Source organism: Protopterus annectens, chromosome 3.part0 (genome assembly GCF_019279795.1).
Source record: "Protopterus annectens isolate FY-2018-M chromosome 3.part0, PAN1.0, whole genome shotgun sequence".
In the NCBI taxonomy this organism is placed as follows: Eukaryota; Metazoa; Chordata; order Ceratodontiformes; family Protopteridae; genus Protopterus; species Protopterus annectens.
The window spans coordinates 152,336,468-152,361,136 of NC_056731.1; the positions used below are offsets into that span (position 1 = coordinate 152,336,468).

A 24,669-nucleotide genomic window follows, 5' to 3' on the forward strand; every position below is an offset into this window, starting at 1 on the left:
AATCCTTAAGTTTCTCATGTTTGTAATTGAAATATATTATCTCTTTTTCCACATTGAACGACACACCAACATACCTTGCCATGTATCAGTGATGCAAAAATGACTAACATCAAGGCCTTAAATAAGAAAATTGAAAGAGAAGTTCAACAAGCCTTAGCTTCTTCCCTGTTATACCACTGTACAGGGTGTTGCCCTACTCCATTTACCCTCACTGTGCTTGGGCTCACTATGCCACCCCCATTCTAACCACCTCAATTCCCACCCACCCACTGTTAATCTATATTTTAGGTATTCACTGCTCTACCCATTGAGCTAAATCAACCAATCCCAAAGGACAATTACTCTAAGCATTGCTCTAACATAGTAACCAGCCAAACAACACCCACTAAATCAAATATCCCATGTCATAATCTAGTCATAGTAACACTTCTGTGATTCTTGTTCTTATCCCTCACTGTGGTAACACAACTCCCAACCTATCACCACCAACCTTCACTTAACACAAAGACACAGGAACACATCCATAACAATAGAAACCATTACTTTCCCATACCAAACCACTTCTACTGAATTCTTTAAAATCAGTTACTCAAATTAAAACCCATGGCTCAATAAGGTAACTACAGAAGAAAAAAAATAATGCTCAAATACCCTGTCATTATTGTCACACATACTCATCCTTAAAACTAAGTGGAAACATCCACCCTATCCCAACGTGACTCAGAAACTGCCACGTTTATGGTATATTTCAGTTACACACCCCCAGTCACCTTCACAATGATTAACATATTAGGTAGGACTAACTTTTTTTTACTTCGATTTAAGAAGCATTACTTACCTGAAGTTTATGATTAGATTAGTCTTATCTTCCCTAATATCCTGGTGATCATAGAAACCTGGCTTGACAAAAGACAAATAAATCTCACCCCAAGGTATAATATACTACTGCTAGATAGACAAAATAAAAAAGCAGGCAGGATAACAATATTTTACAAAAATACCCCTTGAACTCCCGCATTTCTCCCACCACTCCACAAAATTGAAATGTACAGAATAACTTATCTCACAGCTTAAACAGCATCCATAAAAATATAACCATAATAGGCATATACATATTACAGGCAATAACAGTTCTATCCTTGAAGAGATTTTCTGCTGGATCTTCACCAGTGTGCAACAAGCAACCATTATACTGGGTGACAGGAACATTGGCTAGCATACAATAATGCTTCTATTGCAAAACAGCTCTGTGGCTTTACACAACTAATCAATTCTCCAACTGGATATCATAAAACTACAGCTAGAGAAACCACACTAGACTGGATTCTCACACCTCTCACCAACAAAGTGAGCACCCATTTTTGCAATCTGATGCCAAAACATGAAACAGAAATTCTACCACTATAATACAGAATTTCCAGAAGCCTTCATCAGAGCTTTAAAATGATGTAACATTGCATAAAATTATGTAACTGTAATGTACTTAAAACCCTACCACTTGATGATACTGTGATGTTATTCAACAAAACATTTCTAAGCATTCTAAATGAACATGCCCCTATAATTACTTTAATACAAGTAGTGAAAATGTTTTTAATCCTCTTACTTTTATATAGAGATCATGTATAATTTTATCAACCAGAGGAGAAGTTGTGGACAATAAGTAATAAAGACAAACTCAAACAACAATCCACCCTGACAGATTCACAGTATCAATCAGTTATACAACAAAAGAAAAAAAGCTTGGCTAAGTGTAAGAGGAACAAAGCTATACCTGCTAAAAGCCCTCCTGACAATCTAAAGAGGCAGCTAAGAGGGTTAATTAATACTTAAAAGACTAACTTTGAAGAAAAAATTGCTTCTCTGGCAAAGGGCAACTACAAAGTTTTTTACAGCTATGTCCATAATCTCAGGGGAAATCCACAACAGTGAGCAGAACTTGTTGTAAATGACATCATCAACACTGAAGCAGAGGCCATTGCCAATCTTTTGGCTGACAGGTTCAGCTCAAATTTCTCTCCCCACCTCCCCTGTGATAATCCAAAGGAAAAACTGCATACCGCAATCCCCACAACCATTATTAAGTAACAGGTCATCAATGTACTTTCCAAGGCCAAAAACACTGCATAAATGAGTTATAATAACATCCCGGGATGTTTAATAAATAGTATAAAAAAATGACCTCTCTGGTCTACATGAATCACTTTTCAACTGGAGCCTTTAGTCAGGTTTTATGCCTAAGGAATGGAAGATGGCTACAGTCATTCCCCTACACAAAGGAGGTCCAACCACCGATCCAGGTAACTACAGGTCTATAAGTCTTACCAGCTTCATATGTAAAGCCATGGAAAGAGTCATCATGGACATGATAAATAAGGACATAGGTAGTCTGCAAACACTGGATCCATCACAGTTTGGCTTTGTTAAAGGAAGGTCATGCCTATTAAATCCGGTGGACTTTTTGAGAGGGTCATCAAAGCACTGGATGAAAGTAAGTCTCTGCGTACAAATTACCTCAACCTGTAAGCTAGCTTCATGCATAGTAAAACAATGATACAAATCATAAATAACTATACAATGGACATGTAACACTGATACTGTAAAGAAAGCTGCTTACAGCAAACTTGGTTCTGAATGTTAAACATTTTCACCTTTACTCCATCAAAACTGATTAACATTAAGGGGAATAGGAGTGGAAAGCAGTAGATAGCAGGTTGGAATGTGCGCAGTAGGGGACCAAAAAACATTAAAAATGTCTAATATATATTAAAGATGATGCAAAAGTTTAGGGGAAAAAAACCAAAGTTAATTGGATTGGAACATCTTCAATAATAGCCCGCACAGATAACTAGCTATTTCAAAAATTCTTTAAGCATTTACCTTATAAAATATGCACTTTACATTATATACAGTGTAGTGTCTGATGGTGAAATTTTACCCATAGTGAGAAAGTATTTGGATGCATGCAACATAACTACCATCTAAAGATTAAGTGATCTTGTTAAGCTGGTGAATAGGACATTTTGAATTATGCCAGGTAATTTCACAATATCTAGGATAGGAACCGAAACAGTGACCTGCAAAGGGGTAAAGCATGGTAGCAATCCTTCATTTTACATATTTATCTACTTTGAGTGTGACAGGATTTACAATTAGCCTCAAGAATCATACCTCTCTGCTTGTTTTCTCAAGAATTACAGACAAAGCCTGAGATAATGGGCAGCGAAAGGCCCAATATCTGAGAACATTTTAAATATTACTAGAACAGCAGGTTTTGCATCAACATGCATTTTCTAACAATAAGAAGTATGAAACTATAATATATGGCATTATTGACTGACTTTAATCCTCAGTGATTTCACAGAAAATCAAACATTTTATGGGGGTCAGGACAAAAATAAGAGGCAAAAATTAGAGACATTCTTCAAAATTCTGGACAACTGAGAGGTATGTCTGGAATCCCATTTCTTTACTATGTAGCAGTGTCCAGAATCCATCATCAATAAATAGAAGGTCACTGTTCAGTGATTGTGGAGAGTGTCAAAAGGTGCCATTGCATTAATAATATTGATGACTTGTTCAGAACTCTCATTACTTTTAAACACTGCCAGAAATACTGGGACGAGTTTTCTGCCTTTCTTGTACAAAGTCTGACCTATAAGAAAACTGTCTACATCAAAATGGAAGCTAGTTCATGAGAGAATCTGGTTAAAATCAGGATTTGTAGTAGCAAATAAGTATACAGATTTCATACCAAACAATTTTCTATGGCTGATGAAGGAATATATGATGATACATAAGAATAAAAATATAAGTTCCAAATACATTACTTATACATTATAAATTTTCCAAAATCTTATTAATAGCAATACTGATATTAAAGCATGGCCATTTCTTTTATATCCAGTAGTGTACACACAAGGTAATATAATAACATTTAATATGGAAGTAGTCAACATGCTTAAAGAAAAGGGATTAATATATTGGCATCAATTGCTAAACTCTGGAAAACCTCTGACAATAGACCAGATTAAACAGAAATTAAATATGGAAGATAGTTCGTGGTTACATGTACAAGAATTAAGACATTATATATTAAGCAAACAAGAAACAATGCAACCATCAATAAGACAAAATGTTCCTAACCTTATAGAACATATAATATTACTAACGAATCAACCCATTACTGGAAAGGGATACTTATCATCTATTTATAAAACAAACAAAGAAATAAAAATGCATAATAATGACAAAATATGGAATTATTATAGATCAGTTAATGGACATGTGCCAAATGACAGAGATAAAAAAATAATTCTTCTCTCTACGAAGCAGACATCACTTTCATTACATTGGAGACTTTTTACATGGCAATTCATACACAGATCTTATGTAACCCCTCATAAAATGGAACTTATGTTTAAGAAAAATATTGGCTGCTGGAGATGTGATTTATCAATAAAAACAGGCTGGCAACATATGTTCTACGAATGCCATTTGATTAAACCATATTGGGATAAAATAAATTATTTTCTGCAAATGGTATTCAATGATAAATTCCAGATTTCCAAATCTATTATTTTGTTTAATGCACCTGTACCCGGCTGTGTGCCAAGAACAAAATATGTAATCTTATGGACTCTCCTAGCTATTGCAAGGAAGAACATTACATCAAACTGGAAATCCAAAGCTTCTCCAACTTTTAAGCAATTCATGAATATGGTGTCAGCAGTATCGCAATTGGAAATGAACACTATTAAAGGAAGAACTGAAAGAACTACATCATTATATGTAGCATGGCAAAAAGTAACTGAAATACTGGAGAATAATGACTGCAGCAGATTATAATCAGGAAACGATTGTATAGAAAGTCAATTATATGTCAGCAATAGACACCCTTGTAAATACTTTATTTTGGTTTTAATGTTTGATATCTGTTTAGAGGTTTTAGCCTACCTTTTTAAATAATTTGTAAATACTTCATTGTCATAAATAACCTGCATTCATGTTTTCTTGTTTTTGGAAATGAATACAAATATTTAAAAAAAAAAAAAGAAAACCGTGTAAAAACTTTGATAGTGTGGAGGCATATCAGTAGATCTTAAGTTATTCCAGTAGAAACAAATGGAATAAGTGGATGCCCGCTGAGGTTATTAGATCCTTTAGGGTAGAGTACAAGGTGGCATGCAGAAGCTGTAAGTATTGCCAAAGAGTATATATGTACTTTATGTGTGAAAAAGCACAAAAACATCTGTCTTTGTACTTGCTGCAAGAAATCTACTGCATGGTTAATACCCCTGGTTGCTCACTCCAATCATACATTTCTGCTCAAGCTGATCTTGAGTTGATGGTGCTTAAAAATTGATATATGTAATCTAAAAAACGGGATGTAAAACACAGGACTGATGGATAGCCAAAGCTCACTTCTTTAGGATAAGAGGATACAGTCTGTTAAGCTGAAGTATTGCTAATGGGAGTTTTGTATATAGAACTGTAGCTTCTCACTGCTAACACAAAATTGAGGAAAGCAGAAAAAAGTATGTACAGTCACAAAGTGACCATCCTTAGATTCAGAAAGCATAGCCTCTCTTTTTCAAATGGAATAAAAGTCAAAGATTTGTTAAGCCCAGCCTCCTCCTCTGTTTGAATGAAGTGAAAGTAATATTCTTGTTAAACCTAGTTCTTTTCCTAACCTTAAGAAATTGAAACTTTTTTTTTCTTTTTTTCTTTCAGAAAGAGTTGGATGAGATTTGGATTTGTTGATTAATTTAGCAAGATAAAGGTACAGATATCATGATGAGAGCTCAAACTCTACTTATTAGGGAGACTTGACTTTTCTCAGAATACAACTAAATAAAATGTGTGTCACACAATGGCTGTAGGTTCAACAATACTATTTTACTGCATAATGGTTGAACTGCATACCTAAATATCCTTTGGGGATCTTTGCACCAACAGGAATCATGTTATACCACTGACAGTCAGAGCTACTTTTTAAATAGGGAAACAGTAGTATTGTTGATACAAGAAAATGAGTCATATTTATACAGTGCTTAAATTATAAGGGGGACTTCTTTAATTGAGTATTGGAACAGGATCATGTAGCAAACATCATTAATCTGATAAGATGTGGTAAAGAATGCCAGGTCTATAGGTTTTATTTATTTATTCTGTGTCTTGCCATGGGATCCACTCTCAACAGAAACAGAACAGGCAAATTTGTGTTACCCCCCCCCCCCCATAGCATAATACCAGGTGAAATACTGCCATTAGTGCTTATGAGATCCCTTTGAAAATTGTGAACATTGTTAACTCTGGAAGCCCAAAACTTATCAGAACTTCTAGTAAATACAGCTACTTTGTAGAATCAAATGTTCTTTCTTTTAAATAAACTAGAACTAAGGATAGTGGTGTTAATGATTCTTATGTAGTCTGGAAAAGAGTAGCCAAAGCACGTAAGTGATTAGCACATCCCACTTGTAATGCAAACAGCTTGGTGAGAATTGCAAAGATTTTGAAAGAATGGTTGTATTCTATGTAGCCATAACCTAGCAAGGATTTTTGATTTGCAATTTATTAGTGAGAGAGAGTACAGTAGTTTGTTACTAATGCTGCTAGGTAGGTTATTTTTTGGAAGATAATTAATAACAACTTGAAAGAGGACAGGGTATCACCAGAAGTAGATATGTTAGCAAAGAGATGATTAACTGCTTGAGTGCCTCGTATAGTTCTATGTTTGTTTGGCCTGTCTGTTCCTGGCACTACACTATTCAGCATGAGAACAGTTACAACTCTGTGTTGAGTAGACAGTTGCAATAGTTTTGTATACCTTTGGCAGATTCACCCTGGGCAATTCCTATGGGATGTTAACATGCACCGCACACTGGAAAATCTTTTTATTTATTTATTTTATTTATTTAACATTTGTTGAACGGGAAAGTCCAAATAGGACAGAGCCTATTTTCAATGGAGGCCCGGGGAGAAATGCTCCAGATGCATGTCTTTGGAATCTTTGAAATCTTGGAGGGATTACATCTGACAACTTGTCTGGAAATTCCACAGGATGATCTGGAGACTATTGTCAGCAGCGGTGAAATCCGTCCTATTCTTTGCAGCTTGCTGCCACCAAAACCAGTAGTTTAGAAGTTGGGTGGATGGATGGATGGAGGGATGAATGGATAAATCAGGCAAAATAAACCATCTGGAATATTCACATCAGACCCAACATTTTGTATTATTTCTTAGAACAAATATAGCAGCAAAGTAATTACTTAGAAACCTTAATGAATAGCTGGGAATGATTTCTTCTTCACTCTCTCGCTCCCTCTTTCAGTAAATAGGGTATATAATTGCTTAAATCTTGGACAGTTGCTAACTCAGATTAATAATAGCAAGAATAGCTAGTCTATTACTGCAAGACTTTCTCCTGTTTGGTGTGCACTATCAACTTGGAGGATACTAACCTATTTTTGTACATGCAACAGATTACCTTAGCTTTATTTTCCTGCAATAAATGAAGCTTTATGCTATGTCTGTCTGTCCTAGTAGTAGGAATGTACTACTTGTTTCAGGTTTCCACTCTTGAAATGTACACCTAAGATTGCTGTTGCATGATGTTTAAAAAATCACCTGTTAATAATTTGTTGCTTGCCTTGGTGTTAATTTACAGTTCATCTGGTCAGGTACAAGAAACTTTAAACTGCATCTTCAGCTTTTCACTTAGATCTTTTCTCTCCAGGTCACCCATGAAAATGGAGAATGACTTTGCATGGATTTGCTTTGCAAGTAATATGAAAGCAAATAAATAAAAAATAAATTCTAATTCTTCCAGTTGAGATTAAAAATAAAAACACATTTATGGTACATTGCCTAAAAGAAGGGCATATAAAGTCTGCATTTTCCTTTACTTGGGGGGGAAAAACACACAGGTATTTGTCAACAGGCACATCGTATTCTCTTTCTCCTTCTTCTGAATACATTTAAAGCATTTGGTTTATGACAATTTTTGTTTACCAACCAGACTGTTCACAGCATAACTTTCTGCACATCCATGAAACCCTTCTGGTTTCTCTATCAGATGAGACTGCAAAAGTAAAAGATATTTCAGTTTACAATGTATAGTAACATTTTTTTTCAACTTTAGCTGCTTATGTGACTTGTCGTTTTCCAAAAGTGATGTATAGTACTCTTAGAAAACTAACCAGCATTCTGTAGCACTTAGGTTTAACAATTCTTACATTGTTTCTCACTGATCATAGTTAAACCTAATTTAATTCTGACTGGTTTATTGAAGTGTTTTTGTGAATAAGAATAAAGCAAAAGGAATATCCTAAAGCTCGTTTTATTCTGACTGCACAATTCAGCAAATCAATAAAATATAAAGCTTGAATCACAAACTGATTAAATTACAACAGTGTTTGTACTGTATATGGTTTTGTCTGTGTGTGTGTGTGTGTGTGTGTGTGTGTGTGTGTGTGTGTGTGTGTGTGTGTGTGTGTGTGTGTGTGTGTGTGTGTGTGTACATATGTATACCATGTCTACCTCTCTTTCTCTCTCTGTCAGTACTCTTATATTAACGTCCTGTTGCAGAAAAGAGGCATGGAGAATTCGCTGTATGATGCCAAGCACTGGCATGATATTGAGCTGCAGAACCTGGGATCAGTCATTACCAAGTTAGAAACAGAGCTGTCAGAAATACGTGGAGAGGTTCAACAACAGCAAAGGGACAATGAAAATCTACTAAGCACCAAAATGAAGCTAGAAAAGGAAATTGAAGAATACCATAGACTGCTGGAAGGTGAAGCAAGCAGGTATAGTATGATAGAATGTGATTGCTAAATTAAAGGCGTAGTGGCTGTAGAAATCAATTATTTAATACTGGATCAGGAGGTAGGATCTGTGATAATTACAACTTCCCTAGCAAATTCCATATCCTATTTCCTATACCCACAGATCCTTGCAAAAGAAACTTGTATCAGCCTTGACTGGATACATGAGTGGTGAGACTGAACAGATGAAATGAGTGACAACAATGCCAACCATATTTGACACAGATTTCCTTTAGAAAAGCAGTGTTATAACAAAAGAAGCCTTTTTTAACAGAGTGTTTCTTGCCTTGTGAATGTTATTGCAGTAATACACTGGGCATGATTCGCAATGGTTGTAAAGCCATGTAAATGGTCTTACATCTGTAACGTCATCACAGTATTCTTTGAACGATGACATGGAGTAATTTACAAAGCTGGTCTGGTTTCAGTGCTGCCTGTTTATTTTTGAGGTGCCGAATGGTGCTGCACTTATGCCCTAAAACAGTCTGTAGCACAGTGCTGTGGCTGTAAGATCAGTGCTCTACAATTTAAAACCCCAACCTGAAACCCCAAAATGTGTGTTTTTCATCACATCTTGATATTCTGTGCAAAATGTATGCATTAGAATCACTCTGTGTATTGTATTATATCTTTATCTCTTATGCCAGAAAACACTGACATAGTCATATCTATCTGATTTTGTTTTTCACAGTCTTTATTCATCCCCATACAATGGATTATGATCAAGTCTTTGATCATGGTCAATTTATTTGCTTGAGACATGGATGCCAAGAAATTCACCTCAGGAGTGAAGTTTGGACATGAATCATGGCATTCATGTTAGGAAGACATAATAAGAGTTGTGATCGATGAGACCAGATCATAATTCTTTATCCTGAGTGGAGCTTTACCTGCTCCATGTACTATCAGTTACAGAAAAAAGAAAATAAGTATAGGAGTGTGAAGTGTTTTACCAGTTTTCAAAGCATGTGAAAGCTGGTAAAACACTTTAGCACCTGAAGAAACAAGACAACAGGCAGAAACAAAGCATCCCTCTGAAGAATGAACTGCATTAAAAGTTGCAAGATACTTCATTCTGCCACATGTTTTATTCATAAATGTGGCAGTGAAGTATCTAACAGCTTTTAAAGCTGCTAACTCTCTGCCATTGTTCTTTGCTGTCTAGCACTGTCAGCTGTCTATCACCATCATGAGATTCAGCCTTAACTGTATTTAAGGGTGCTTAACAATTTGTCTTTTTCCCTATTTCAGAGTGCAGTCTTGGTGCTCCATGCACAATACAATAATGACCCCCTCTCTATATAACTTATCCTATACATAACAAAGGATTTTTTCCTTCATTTAGATACAGTGATGATGTTCCGAATCACTGACTTCTCTGTGACAGAAAGCAATGTCATTCTTTTCTTTTCCACTGAATTACCCAACTGTGTGGTAAACAATGGCTGTTACAAAACTTTTCTTCAAAACTAATGTGATATTAGCAGGATTATGTTAAATGTTTTTATATATATATATATATATATATATATATATATATAGTTTCATTTTATAATCACAAAATACTGAAATATCGAGTTTCAGTATTTCAAGACTATAAAGCCGAATTTTCAAAATACCGAAACCCTAAAAGCGCGAAATTCAAAATCGTGAACGTAAACACACCATATACCACACAACATATACACCATCCTTCCCACAGTACAACAAGCAAACAAAATGCACACAAACACAAAACCACAATTAAACAAACCTACCCTACAAATAAGTAGGGGGGCAAACCCCCCTGCACCCCCCACACCTTCCTGGTTGCACCAAACAGAAAAAGACAGTAAACTCACCACTATACACTCTATAGTTCTTTCATACACACACACACACACACACACACACACACACACACACACACACACACACACACACACACACATCACATATATACAAACACCACCACTTTCAACACATAAACACACATGCTTTCACTTACCTACCCTAACCCACTCCTAAAACTTCCACACACACTCACATACATTCAAATACCTACCTAAAACCCTTAAAAAATATTCACTTACCTTAATCTCCAGCCAGATCCACATACCAAACCGTACATCAGGCACACAGTACATCCACATCATGTACCGGAACACCATAACCGCAACTTCGACATTTCTGGATTCGTGAAGTTTCGCTATTTTAAAAATTAGATTTTATGGTCTCGAAATACTGAAGTTCGATATTTCAGTATTTCGAGATTATAAAGTGAAACTATATATATATATATATATATATATATATATATATATATATATATATATACATATATATATATGTAGATATATATATATATATCTATATATATATATATATATATATATATATATATATGGATCTACTTCATATGTTCGACTTACCATTTCATTGACTTTCACATGATTGAGCCCCCATTGTCAACATTGTATTTTCGCTTCAGGAAACTAACCACTTGGCAACCAACAACTAAAATAAAAATGTAACCAAATTAAATCCACTGAAGAGGAGGGCTTCACCCCCACACCCCCCAACTAAATATACCAATTCCAAGATTACACTACAGTGGAGTAAAGGGCAAAGTTCACCATGATCATCAAGTGGTTAGTTTCCCAGAGGGAAAATATGATGTTCCGGGTGTTCATTATTTTAAACTTTTGACAATGTGGTTTTGATCATGTGAAAGTTGATGAAATGATCAGTCAATTATATAAAGCCGATCCATATATGTGTATATAGGATCCATACAGATCCCCGATGGCACTGTCTGCTGAAACAGACATCACCGAACATACATAACTGAAAGTGCTGTTCACCAAAGCAGCACTTTCGGATAAGTATGCTCGTTGTGCTGGTTGCACTACAGTGCAGTTAAGGAAAAATTCCCTTTTCCCCACTGTAGTGTGACCTCGGAGTGAGAATATAAAAGTAGGGGGTGTGCAGGGGGGCTTGCTCCCTGCATAAAAGAAGATTTATTGTTTTTTTTTTTCCAAACGCGCTTTAACAAAAACACTTTTTCGGTGAAAGCGCTTTCATTAAAGTACGTTCGGTTATTGTGGATTCAGACTATTGAACTTTCGTTCAATAGTCTTAGATCCGTATGTGTCTATATATATATATATATATATATATATATATATATATATATATATATATATATATATATAGATATATATATATATATATATATATAAGCATTGAAAAATTGCCAGACCTTTTCCTATGTTCCTCCTGAGGCTTCAGACTTGCCAGTTCACTCTAGCTGGTATGGTCATTCATTTGTGGCTGACGGTTGTCATTTTAAGCTAATAGTAAGGCTCATAGTATTTATTTTATTTCCAGAATGTTTTTAAATCAGTGGAAATTATAAGGATAGAAACAAAAATGTTAGTACTTATCAGTTTTTATGGAATGTAGCAGTGTAACTAACTCTTCCCTGTTCTTCACACAAGAAAATTATACAAGGATTCTTTCAAAAAGCATTTCACTTTAGCTGTAAATGTATGTGATTTACTTATTCAAGCAAGACACACATACTGATGTAAAAGTGTAAAGTATCTTTCTCTAACAGATAGCCACTAATACTATAAAGCTAGAGAAAATGGTATGTCTAGTCTATGTCACAAAGGTTGAGTTCCTTCCGAATACAATGTGAGCTCCGAACAGGTAAAACATTGTGGTACCTACATGCCTATGCTGGAAAAAAAAATGAAGAAACTTAAAGGTACTGAATGATGTCTGTAGACTAAACTATATCTAGATGATATCATAGGAAGAAAAAAAGAAGCTATGTACTTACCATAACATTCATCTTACCTTCATTCTTTACTGATGGGTTCGGAGCCGATCCCTCGGCTTCGATACGGCCAATTGCAAAGCTCGAGGTCTTCAAATAGCTCAAGGCCAGTCCATATCCCATGATGCACCTGGAATTACCTCAGATCATGTTTGCTGCGTATAACAATACCATATGTCATTCTTTCACTCCCAAGAGAAAGGTATGGAAGGATTGAGTAACCAGGATGGATCCAGCATCTCGGTCATCTATCAGCCCAGGAGGGGGTAGGAGGGAGGGACGTAACAATGAAGGTGAGATGAACAACTCATATGAAACATTATGGTAAGTACATAACTTCTTTATGTGAAGTTGTTCAATCTTGCCGTTCATTCTTTACTGATGGGTAGCATCCCAAGCACCATCAATCTTGGATGGCTCACGGGAGTATATTTCTCAGGACCATGGATCCAAAGGAGGCCCTATCCCCGGAGGCCTTGTCAACTTTGTAATGAGTGATAAATGTATGAGGTTTTGACCAAGTGACTGCTGCACAAATGTTATCAATGGGAAGTCTGGAAGAAAAGGCAGATGATGTAGAAACTGTTTTGGTTGAGTGAGCTTTAATCTTATGTTGCAAAGGCATATTGGCAGCTGAATAGGCAAAGATGATACAATCAGATAACCATTTAGACAGAGTTGTTTTAGCCACTGATCTCCCCTTCCTGGAGTCTGAAAATGAAACAAAAAGCTGGTCTGATTTTCTGAAATCTTTTGTTCTATCCAAGTAAAATATGAGCTGTCTGTGAACATCAAGTTTGTGCAGCATATACTCTAAATTGTTAGAATGGTTGGGGAAGAAGACTGGCAAATCAATAACTTGGTTGAGATTGGTTTCAGTGCAAACTTTGGACAAGAATGAGGGATTTGTTCTTAGTGAGACTCTGTCAGCATGGAATATCAAATAGGAAGGCTTGATGGATAAAGCCTGAAGCTCTGACACTCTGCGGGTAGAAGCAATAGCTACCAGAAAGATGGTCTTCCAAGATAAAAATTTGAGATCACAAGATGAGGCTGGTTCAAATGGCAGAAGAATTATGTGGGAAAGCATAACATTTAGGTTCCATGGAGAATAGGGATATTTCACAGGTGGTTTAATATGAAAAGTCCCTTTGAGAAAGGCTTTGGATAACTTGTGAGACATGATATTCAATCCTTCAAATCCAAGATGAAAATTATAAATAGCAGCCAATTGAACCCAAACTGTTACTGCTGCAGCTTCTTTGTTAAAAATCATAGTCAATAACTCTAAGATGGAGGCCATAGGGGCTTGGTAAGGATTAATATTGTTTTTAGAGGCCCATATAGTAATTTTTTTTCCATTTGCTAAGATATAGCTTCCTAGTAGAAGATTTATGAGAAGACAAAAGGATCTGTTTTGTCTCATTGGAGAGGTTATGGAACCTGGCTAAGATGGGAACTGAAGCACCCAAGCTGTCAGCTTCAGGGACTGCAGAGAGGGATGAATATCCCACGACAGGTGTGTCAGAAGGTCTGAGACTGGGTCCAGAATCCAAGGATCCTCCAAAAGATGAAATCAAAGGAAGGGGAACCAAATCTGATGAGGCCAATGAGGGGCTATTAGAATGATGGTCCTTCCCAGGGTTTTTGCTTTTTGTAGAACCTTGGGTATCAACTGGATTGGTGGAAATGCATAGAGGAGACCCGGAGGCCAATCGTGTATGAGTGTGCCCCTTGGGGCTTCTCCCAGAGGGGAAATCAGGGCAAAGTAGCTTCTGCATTTCATGTTCATGTGACTGGCAAAAAGGTTGCAGCAAGGCTGGCCCCACCTGTAGAATATCCTGTCCGCTATTTCCTTCTTGAGGGACCACTCATGGGGCAACAAGATTGCCCTGCTCAGTTTGTCGGCTATCACGTTGGATTTCCCCAGGATGTGTGTTGCCAACAGAAAGCGCTGGGTGGAAACAGCCCACTGCCAAACTCTGAGAGCCTCACAACAAAGGGAGTAGGACCTATTTCCTCCTTAATTGTTAAAATACCAGACCACCGACATGTTGTCTGTCTGAATCGGAATCGTACCCAGAGGAAGAGAGTCCTGAAAGTACTGCAATGCCAAAAGTACTGCTCTCATCTCCAGGACATCGATATGCAGATGTATCTCTTGATCGGTCCATGTGCCTTGGGCAGTCTTTCCCTGAAAATGCCCCCCCCACCCTATCAGGGAAGTGTTCGTGGTCACTGTGGCTGCTGGAGGGGGTAGCACAAATGGGCATCCTATCATGACATGAAGTGAGGTCAGCCACCACTGAAGGTCCTTTTTGCAAGAATTTGTGTTCATTATAGTGTGAGTCATGGGGAGCTCTTGGTAAGACCATTGATTCAACAACAGCCATTGTAGTATCCGCATATGCATACAAGATAGTGCTATGGCTAGAATTGCTGTTGCCATCATGCCTAATAATTTCAGAACTTCTGATGCTGGTGCTCTGTTTTTTGATATCAGAATGCTGACATGTTGACGAAGAAGAAAGACTATTTCTATTGGAAGCCTTAGTGTGGTGGTGGTGGTGTCCAACTCTGCCCCGATAAAAACAATATGCTGTGATGGCAACAAGGCAGATTTTTCAGAGATGATTGTAATGCCCACATGATTGCAGAGTGACAGAGTGGACTCCATGGCCTGAATGAGTTGATGCCTGGTGGTGGTGGTAAGGGAGCCAATCATCTAGGTACGGAAACACCTGGAATCCTAGATACCTCAGGTGAGCCGTGACCACTGCCATGCATTTGGTCAACACTCTGGGGGCTGTAGTGAGACCAAAGGGCAGGGCTCGAAACTGATAATGATTGGCTCCCAGCCGGAAGTGCAGGTGATCCCTGGATGGTTTAATGTGGTAGTATCTAAGTCAGTATCTGATGTTAGAGACTCCTGTGGGGAGTCTAGATGTTTCCTCTTACACAGTCTCTTCCTGTGAACCTTATCAGTGGGAGCTTTTGGTGAGGTCTCAGAGGAGCAGGGGCCACCCAATGGGGATTCCTGAGGCTCTGGGTCTCTACGCTTAGTCAGGACATGTGAGGCAGAAGCAGACACATGCACTTTAGGGGAGGAGGAAGGCAGACCTGAGGTCGAGGATGTCCTAGGAAACATGACTCTCCTCATGGCATCGAAAGCACCTCTGCTCTGATGCAAGGGAGCCGAAAGATCCGAAGAAACCATTGACACCTCCAGCACTGGGACAGTGGGCTCTGAGCCCGAGATAGGAGCCGAGCTCATATGAGCCGAGGCCCCGAGAGGCAAAGTCAGAACTGACAAGTCGGTCCAACTGTCCTCTCTGGATCCGACCAGAGAGTGTCGGCTCCTAGAGTTCTTGATCAGCACCGAGGATGTCAGAGTGCACGGAGCCGAAGACACTGGAGCAGACATTGGCTCCGAGGGTTCCACTAATATCAGGTCTACCTCCTCCAGCTCTGAAGGACCAGCATGGCTCAGAGGAGGAGTAGTTAGAGTCAGCGCAAGGGTCTTCGGCTCCAAAGCCATTTGTGTTGAAGCCAATAACATTTTTGCTAATGCCGGTGCCAATAACAGCTTCTGTACCACATGATCCACATCCAGATCCGACATGCTGGTAGATGATCGAGAGGAGCATACCGAAGGTGGTATCAACTGGAGAAGAGGACTCTTAGGTGCTTCGGACACTGGTTCCAAGACTGGGGACCGGCTCCGAAAGGTAAAGACTGTTGGCTCCAATGGCAGTGGAGCTGAAGTCTAAGATTTTTTTTATTTCTTCGAGTCCGATGTCTTGGAAAACTTTGAGGACTTGCTGGATCCATCTTGGTCACTCAAAGCTTCCTGAAATGAAGGCTTCAACAAGCCTCTATTGATGAGTTTCCTCTTCCTTTCCTGCAGGACCCTTGAGGAGAAGGAATGACAAATGGTACAACTGTCTTGCAAATTAACAGTCCCTAGACAGTAAACATAATTAACATGGCTGTCTGCAACAGACATCTTTTGGCCACACTTTGGTCACTTTTTGAAGCTAGACTTAGGGTGCTTATCTTAGTCAGCCATAGTAATGTCAGGGAAATTACTGTCACCACAAAAAACTACAACAGTAATTATTCACAGAAGCCTAAAATAAAGCAGGCTAAATTACAGAATAGTAACTCTTCACACAGTAATACAAGTATAAAGTGATATCACACAATAAAAAAATCCAAGCAGACTATGCAAAAAGAAGGAGATCGCTGCTAAGAAACAACAACCTTATCTAAATTATCTAAGGTTTACTATAAACTACAACTTCAACAGTAATAAAGTACTAAGTCTTATCTATAAAACAGGCTAAACAGACCACACAGCAAATGACTATAACTATCTAAGAGAACAGTAGAAATTGTGACAAAAGGTCACTGAATAACACACTGAAAGTTGAGAAACAACTGTTAAACTAGGCCTAAAAGAGGCCAACTATAAATTTGTTAAAGCACACTAAATGGGAAGGGAAAACACACTGAAGAACTATAAGAGCTTTATCAACAATCCTAAACTATTCTAATTATCTAACTAGCAAAATTTTTCAATAAGAAAGTAATGAAAAAACAGCTTAATTGGCCCGAGCTAAATCAGAACCACCGATCTGTTGTAGCGGCAAACTAGATCTGAGGTAATTCCAGGTGCATAATGGTATCGGGACTTGGCCTCAAGCTATTTGAAGACCTCGAGCTTTGCAATTGGCCATATAGCATAGGGCATAGGGATAGGCTCCGAACCCATCAGTAAAGAATGAACGGCGAGATTGAACAACTTCACATATATATATATTTGAGATAAAGTTTGTTGCACTGAAGGGTGGAGTTTTCCTTTAACTAAATTATTACATTACCGAATAATGGAGTTCATGATAATATCAGCTGTCCTGATGTATGCTGTTTTTTTTCACTTTCTTGGTAAAGTTATTCTTCTGATGCCTAACTGCATAGCACTCCACATGCATCAATTACAATTCACAGGTTAATGTTAAATTTTAATTCAAAATACCCCTAACACACACACAGTAAGCTTAGCCTATGTGGAGAATTTGTAAGGCCCTCTGAATAGAATTTCCAGATGTTCACTTGGATTGTAGCCATAGTTAGTATCAGCAACAGTGAGTGACTATGTCTATATTACTGTGGAGCACTCCTCTGATCTTTGAGAATAAAAGTGGTCTTAACTCATTGAAAGTGTCATGCCTTAACCCAATGTCTTAGTGTTCTCAGAAAGTCATCTGTTATAGACGTGATAGGAGATTAGTCATTCATCCTTAAAAATTCATGACGCCCCTGACTATTCATCATGGTTAAGATATGGAACTGGATATCTGCGCATTTTGTGGTATGCTGCTGGACATCTATCCTTCTTTGTGTCATAGCTCTGTGGCTCTGATCATCCTATTCATATGGCTTTACATATACAACCATATGGGTGTATACACCCGCACATCTTCCTATCATCAAGAAATGCCTAGTCAAACCTGATCTGTAGTGATAAGGTCTGCAGTTCACAACTATTAAATTCAAATGGTTCATAAAGAAAAATCTCATTTATGGTAGTGCATTTTGGATCACCTGGTATGCAATACAGGTTCTTGCTAAATCTTCAATTTCATTGTCTACATCTGGCAACTAAACAAATCCACAAGCCAGGAACTTCACCAGTCCACAAATGTCCCTTAAAGATAATGTCTAACACTCCCTGCTACAGCCAAATTCAAATAGGCTACCAACAAGTATTAAATAAGTCTGATTAATGCTTTAACATATAGCAGTTTGGGACTATGCCATTCATCAGTTATAAGCACCTTCACTAGCTGGAAAAGCAGGGCATGCTGAGTTGTTTCCACTGAGCTATAATTACTGCAGTAATCTCAAGCCCCTTTAAACCTCACTTGATCATTTCTAGTTTCCATCTAGATAACACTATGATAACATTAATTGGCTGTCATATTAACTAGATCAGAGAGCAGAAAAACAAAGCAGCACAAATCCATTGGATATGTATTGTGCCAGAGCAGACATTCATGTAGTAACATTTCCTGGACTACAATGTTGCTAAAACACGACCTAGCTCTTTATGTGACATGCAGATTATAGTGGTTCCAAATGTTTTAATGTAAACTAGTCGCAGCTCTGTTGCTACTGATTAATGACACATACCAAACAAAGAAGACAACTGGGAAGCTGCTATTGCTTAGTTAAAGGAAAACTCCATCTTAGAACAAAAAACTCCATTTTTCACTCTGCCTTTGTTTTCTGGGCTATTTTAATACTTCAAAATTAGCCTGACTGCTTCTTAAAGAATTTTAATATGTTTTCTGCAAAATGGCTGTCAATGGGCCTTGACCTATCAAAGTGATCTTGTTTTTCTTCAAGCCTTTTTCTTTCCCATAATCTGTTTCAAGTCTGCTTTATATAAGTCATGCTATACATAAGGAGTAGTGGGGTATTCACATGCCATTGTCATATACTGGGGTTAATGTCAGTCACTGTCATGTTGTATACCTTCTGTAACATGACTGCTTCTTTAATTTTTGAAATGTCCTCATTGGTGTGTCTCAAGGCTGGTTTTACAGTATACATAGGAGTTATACAGCTGCAACCAAAAATGTAGCTAAATTGCAGGCCTTTGTTCAAAGTATCTTTTGGAAGTCCAAGATGAATTGATTGTCCCCCTCCCTCCACACTTTTCCATCAGGTGACAAAACTGTCACAGGTCTGAGGGATCCTTGCACTTTCATGCATAAACAACAGCTGCTACTGGAAAAGAAAGGATTTGAAAGTAATTGTGTTCTTCAGTGCTAGCTGTGGAAAGACTTTTATTTTCATTCATTTATATAGATAGACAGATAGATAGATAGTTAAAGTACTTCATATTCCCCTTTCCTAATGTTTTAATGAAAAGGCACATAGCACATGTAAGCTAAACTAAATTCAGCTCTATATCATGGTTGTCGTCAATTGTTACATTTCCTTTGTTGACTAGAAAATGCTCATGCACTCCACTTGTGTAATGACTGGCTCAAAGTCAGTGAAAGATATCTCTTTCCAAAGACCTGTGCACCAGATATGCATCCTCCTCTGGAAGGATGTTACCAGAAAGCATAAAAGACCTTTTAAACAGTATCAGTGCACCTAGTTGATAGGGTTTCCACCTGTCTCACTTCCTGCAGAGAAGGCCTGATTTGAACAGTTTTGTGCTATTGTGGTGGGAGGGCATGAAAATGGTAAATGTGCTGATACCTTACAAGAATTACAAGAAACAATATTTCTGACTTTAAATGTCACAGACATCTTCGATACTATATTTTAAGGGATCATCTTCATAGGATCAAAATCTCAGAACATCAAACCTCTGATCATCGCAGACCAGAGGATCGAAGTTTTGAAATACTGAACCTTGTGAATGGAGACTGACGTATAGTGTGGAAGAGTTACTTTACCATTCACTTCACTGTAGTGTGATCTTGGTGTTGGTATATTTATGTATAGAGGGTGTGGGGGGCACAGCCCCCATGTGAGTGGTGTGGGGGGCTTGTCCCCCTGCAAAAATGTGAAATAAGTTTTCACATTTTAGATTTTTTTGCAGATTTGATATTTCAGAACTTCAATCCCAGTCCACTAGTCTGTGATGATCAGAGGTTCGATGTTCTGACATTTCAATCCTATGAAGTACACCCATTTTAAGTCATCTTAAAATGTAAAGTAGTATAAATAACAAGCATTTAAAGTTTAAAGCTTATTTCAATATTGTAATGCTGCTTATGTAAATTTGTCAAAGAAGTTGACAACTGCCTTTGAACCACTGACTGATCTAATTGTGCTGTTTTGCTATGAAAGGCATGGCTACATTAGACGCAGTTGTGAATCAGTATACGTTCTCTTCCTCTCCGCAATAAAGACAGTGGAAAACAATTTCACATCTCACTCTTTTTTTAAACAGCAGCTGCTGAGCTCCTGACATCAGCAGGACTAATTAACTGTATAAGATTGTCAGCAGTACCTGACAGAGTAAAATATGGATTTCTCTGTGTTGGTGCTATATCATGCAGACACAGACAAATTCCTTGGAAACTATGTGAGTTCAACTTAAAAAAAAAGTGGGTGATCTTTCCCTTCCTTTGATTCCAAGGCAAGAAAATGAAAGTTTTATAAAGTACAAGCAGGTTTCTGGTACCTACACAACACTGGAACCATAATGTAGGGAGAACAATGTTCAATCATTGCCTCACCTCAGGCTATGTGCCCACTCCCATACACCCCCTCTTTCATTACAGTTATACTTCCTGTAACTCCACCCTCTCCCCGCCTTGACCAATACCATACCTCATATCATTAACAACCTCTTCCCCTCTCCTGCCACAACCAAATCCTCTGCACCCCGATGGCCCTCCAGTAAAACAAATAAATTATTCATGGGCACAACACTAGTTTATTGCAGAAATAAAGGGTCTCCCACAACACATACATGCTACACATATATTATATATTTTCATCCTCAACTTCCTCAGACGCAATTATCAAACAGTTTCAGCTGTTATATACCCTAAAAATTAAACCTTCCAATAAAAACATGCCACATGGTACATTCATAAAACAAATGCATTTCCCAAAATTCATATCACGTTTATGACTTAAATAAAAATAGATTCCCCCCTAACTTGATGCAGGTTGAGAGGGATACATTAGAGGAATTAAGGAGTGACCAACAATTAAGGGCTATGAAGCCTGACAATGGGGGTGGGATTGTGCTTATGAGTAACATTATGTATGAAGCAAAGATGCTAGAAAACTTGCATGATGATAAAAAATGCTCTGAGGTATCGATCAACAAAATAAATATAGCATACAAAAATATATCTAGAATTATATGATCTACTATTGGAGGGTTTTATAGACTATAAGTTGTTTGAATTTTTGCACAATCTGCAACAACGAGTTCCTTCTATATTTGGGATACCAAAGACCCATAAAAATGTACATGACCCGCCTCTGTGGCCAATTATGGCGGCTGAAGGATCTGTTACTGCTCCTTTGGCAAAGGTATCTGGAGGTGAAATTGAAGGACTTGGTAATGAGGAATGATATATTGTTGAAGGACTCGGGATTTTTTAAGGAACATCATACAAGAGAGTTTTGACAGAGATTTTATTTTTATTACTATTGATATTGTCAATCTCTTTGGATCGATACCTCATTCAATTGGTATAGAATGGGTTGAAGAATACTTGAGGGAGGACATACATCTAGCCACCAATGAGATACATATCTGTACACAATTGATTGAGTTGCTGTTAAAAAACAATTTTATTTATTTTCAAGGAGAGTTTTTCCAGCAGAACAGTGGAGTGGCGATGGGGGCAAGATGTGCCCCTATGTATGTCAATTTGGTACTGACTGTTTGGGAAACAAAATATGTTTTGAGCAGTAAGTACAAAGACTGCTGGATACTCTACAAGAGATTTTTAGATGTTATTTGTATTTTTTGGAAAGTACATTTCAGATGTTTCTTGAATTTTATCAATATATTTCTGAATCTACTGATTTATTTAAGGTTCATATACAATACAGGGTATAGAAAAATAGACTATTTGGATGTTACTATTTATGAGGATAATAAATTCAATTCGAAAGTATTTAGAAAAAAGACATATTCTAATTCTGTTCTTCATTTTGCTAGTGCCCACCCCTTTTATCAGAAGAAAGGCATCATTAAGGGGCAATATGTGAGAATAAGCAGGATGACCTCTGATGATGAGGAATTTATAAGGGAATGTGATGTCTTATATGATATGTTTGCTGAATGTGGTTACCCTGGAGTCTTGATAAAACAAACGATAAATGAAGTCAAAGAAGAGGGGGTGGGGTAAATATGCCCCCATCTTAAGAGTTAGAGAAAATAATTTTTGTAGTGAGCAAGTGAAATTAGACCAAAATAAAATAGAAGATGTTTTTTGTTCAGCATCTATTTCGGATTTTAGTGGCGATGCCAATACTATTTGTAAAACTATAGAAAAGGAATGGTATAGGTTTGGTATGATTTCTGACCCTAAATTGGATTTCACCACACCGTTTAAATGTATATATAGGAAAGGAATAAGTATAAAAAAATGTACAAGGGGCAATCAGAGAGTAAGTGAAGTGAATGTAGACGTAGAAAAGAGACATTCAAATGTGGAAGGTGTGTAAATGCCCCTACATTAGTAATGTTGAAACAATATGTTTGGAATCCAGGAATAGGAGTATAAAGGCCAAGAGTCACAGTAATTATGACAGTAGTGGGGTTGCATATTTAGCTATATGTGAGTGTCAAGCATTTTATATAGGAAAAAAACGAGAGGAAGCTTAAAAGAAGAATATATGAACATTTGAATGCTATACGAACTCAAAATGTGAACAACGCCATATACAAGCATAGTATTGAATGTGATGTGGTGAAGTTCTGTTTCTTTGTGTTGGAAGAAATCCCCAAGAATTTGAGGGGTGGAATGTGGGAAACTAGAATTGAATACAGGGAGCTTTACTGGCAGATTTTGTTAGAGGCCAGTAGGTTCCCTGGATTAAATGAAGCAGTATCCCTAGCCCCAGTTTTAAAACTTAGGGCGGCAAGGTTATAATGACACAAACAGGATTTTAGAGGTTTAATCTAGAGCTTTATGAACATTTTATACATACATGCATATATTTTTAATGGTATAGTGGTTTATATTGAATTTTAGCAGGAAGTGGGTGAGAAAAATATTACAATAATTTTATTGGCCACTAGATAGAGTACATGCATCATTTTAACACAGTTTTAAATACTAGAGTGTTTTAATTTTAATTTTATTATGGAGATTATAATAGAGTTTTGATTTTTTGTATATTTATGTACTAAGGTATATTTACTAATATATATTTTTTAGAAAACGTTTAGGAACTGAACTTTTATGTAATTGTATTAAGATTATTTAAGTCATGAATTTGATATGAATTTTGGGAAATGCATCTGATTTATGAATGTACCATGTGGCATGTTTTTATTGGAAGGTTTGAATTTTTAGGGTATATAAGGGCTGAAACTGTTTGATAATTGCATCTGAGGAAGTTGAGGATGAAAACGTATAATATATGTGTAGCGTTTATGTGTTGTGGGAGAGCCGTTATTGCTGCAATAAACTAGTGTTGTGCCCATGAATCGTTTATTTGCTTTACTGGAGGACCTTCGGGGTGCAGAGGATTTGATTTTTGGCTTTAACCTGCATCTTTTTTTTTTCCTTTTTTTCTTGGTTATTATACAGAAACAAATACATACTAACCTCTTCTTCCAAAACCATCCTTGCCAAAATGTTCCTTCTACCCTCCCTGCTTTACAGGACTCCAGCACTTACCAATTTACAGAGCTCTTCTAGATTCAGAATGGAGCAGTGCTCTAATAAAGTGGCCAAGTTTGCCACCAACTCAAAAACTAGAATCCATCACTGTTTGTTACTAAGAAAAACTAAACTGGCTTGAATTCCCCAACTACCAACTATATACCCAAGTTTTAACACTGCACAACATGGTCTAGCACTAAAAAGCATCATTACACCTTACATTCTTAACAGAATTCTTAGGTCTGCAGATAAGGAGCTTCTCTCTATATACAAACCTGTAAGACATCTGAACAAAGTCTGTAATCCCACTATGTTGCAAAAGCATGGAACTCTCTTCCACTTACATTAAGAACTACAACTAACCTACCTGCCTTTAAAACTGAAACAACTCATGTTCAACTCCTGGCTGTGCCCTTTCACTGATCCAGGCTAATCTCTTCTCCAAATCAGACCAGACTGCTAATCTCATTCACTCTCTATCTATCTGTACTCCATTCACTCTGTATCATTTACTTGCATATCTATATCAATTACTTGTGTAGCTACCATCTGCCTCATATCAATGTACCTGCTTACTTATAACTCAGGTAATCTGTTGCTATCTGTATAAAGCCTTATTTTTACATCT

At 37.3% G+C, this 24,669-nt stretch overlaps 1 protein-coding gene across 1 annotated transcript in view; it reads left to right on the forward strand.

Annotated features, from left to right (window-relative positions):
• Positions 1-24,669, forward strand: part of BFSP2 (beaded filament structural protein 2) — a 234,103-nt gene that overhangs the window by 136,847 nt on the left and 72,587 nt on the right. The window contains exon 6 of the mRNA XM_044066099.1: positions 8,590-8,810. Coding sequence (XP_043922034.1) covers positions 8,590-8,810 — 221 coding nt within the window. The remainder of the gene's footprint in view (positions 1-8,589; positions 8,811-24,669) is intronic.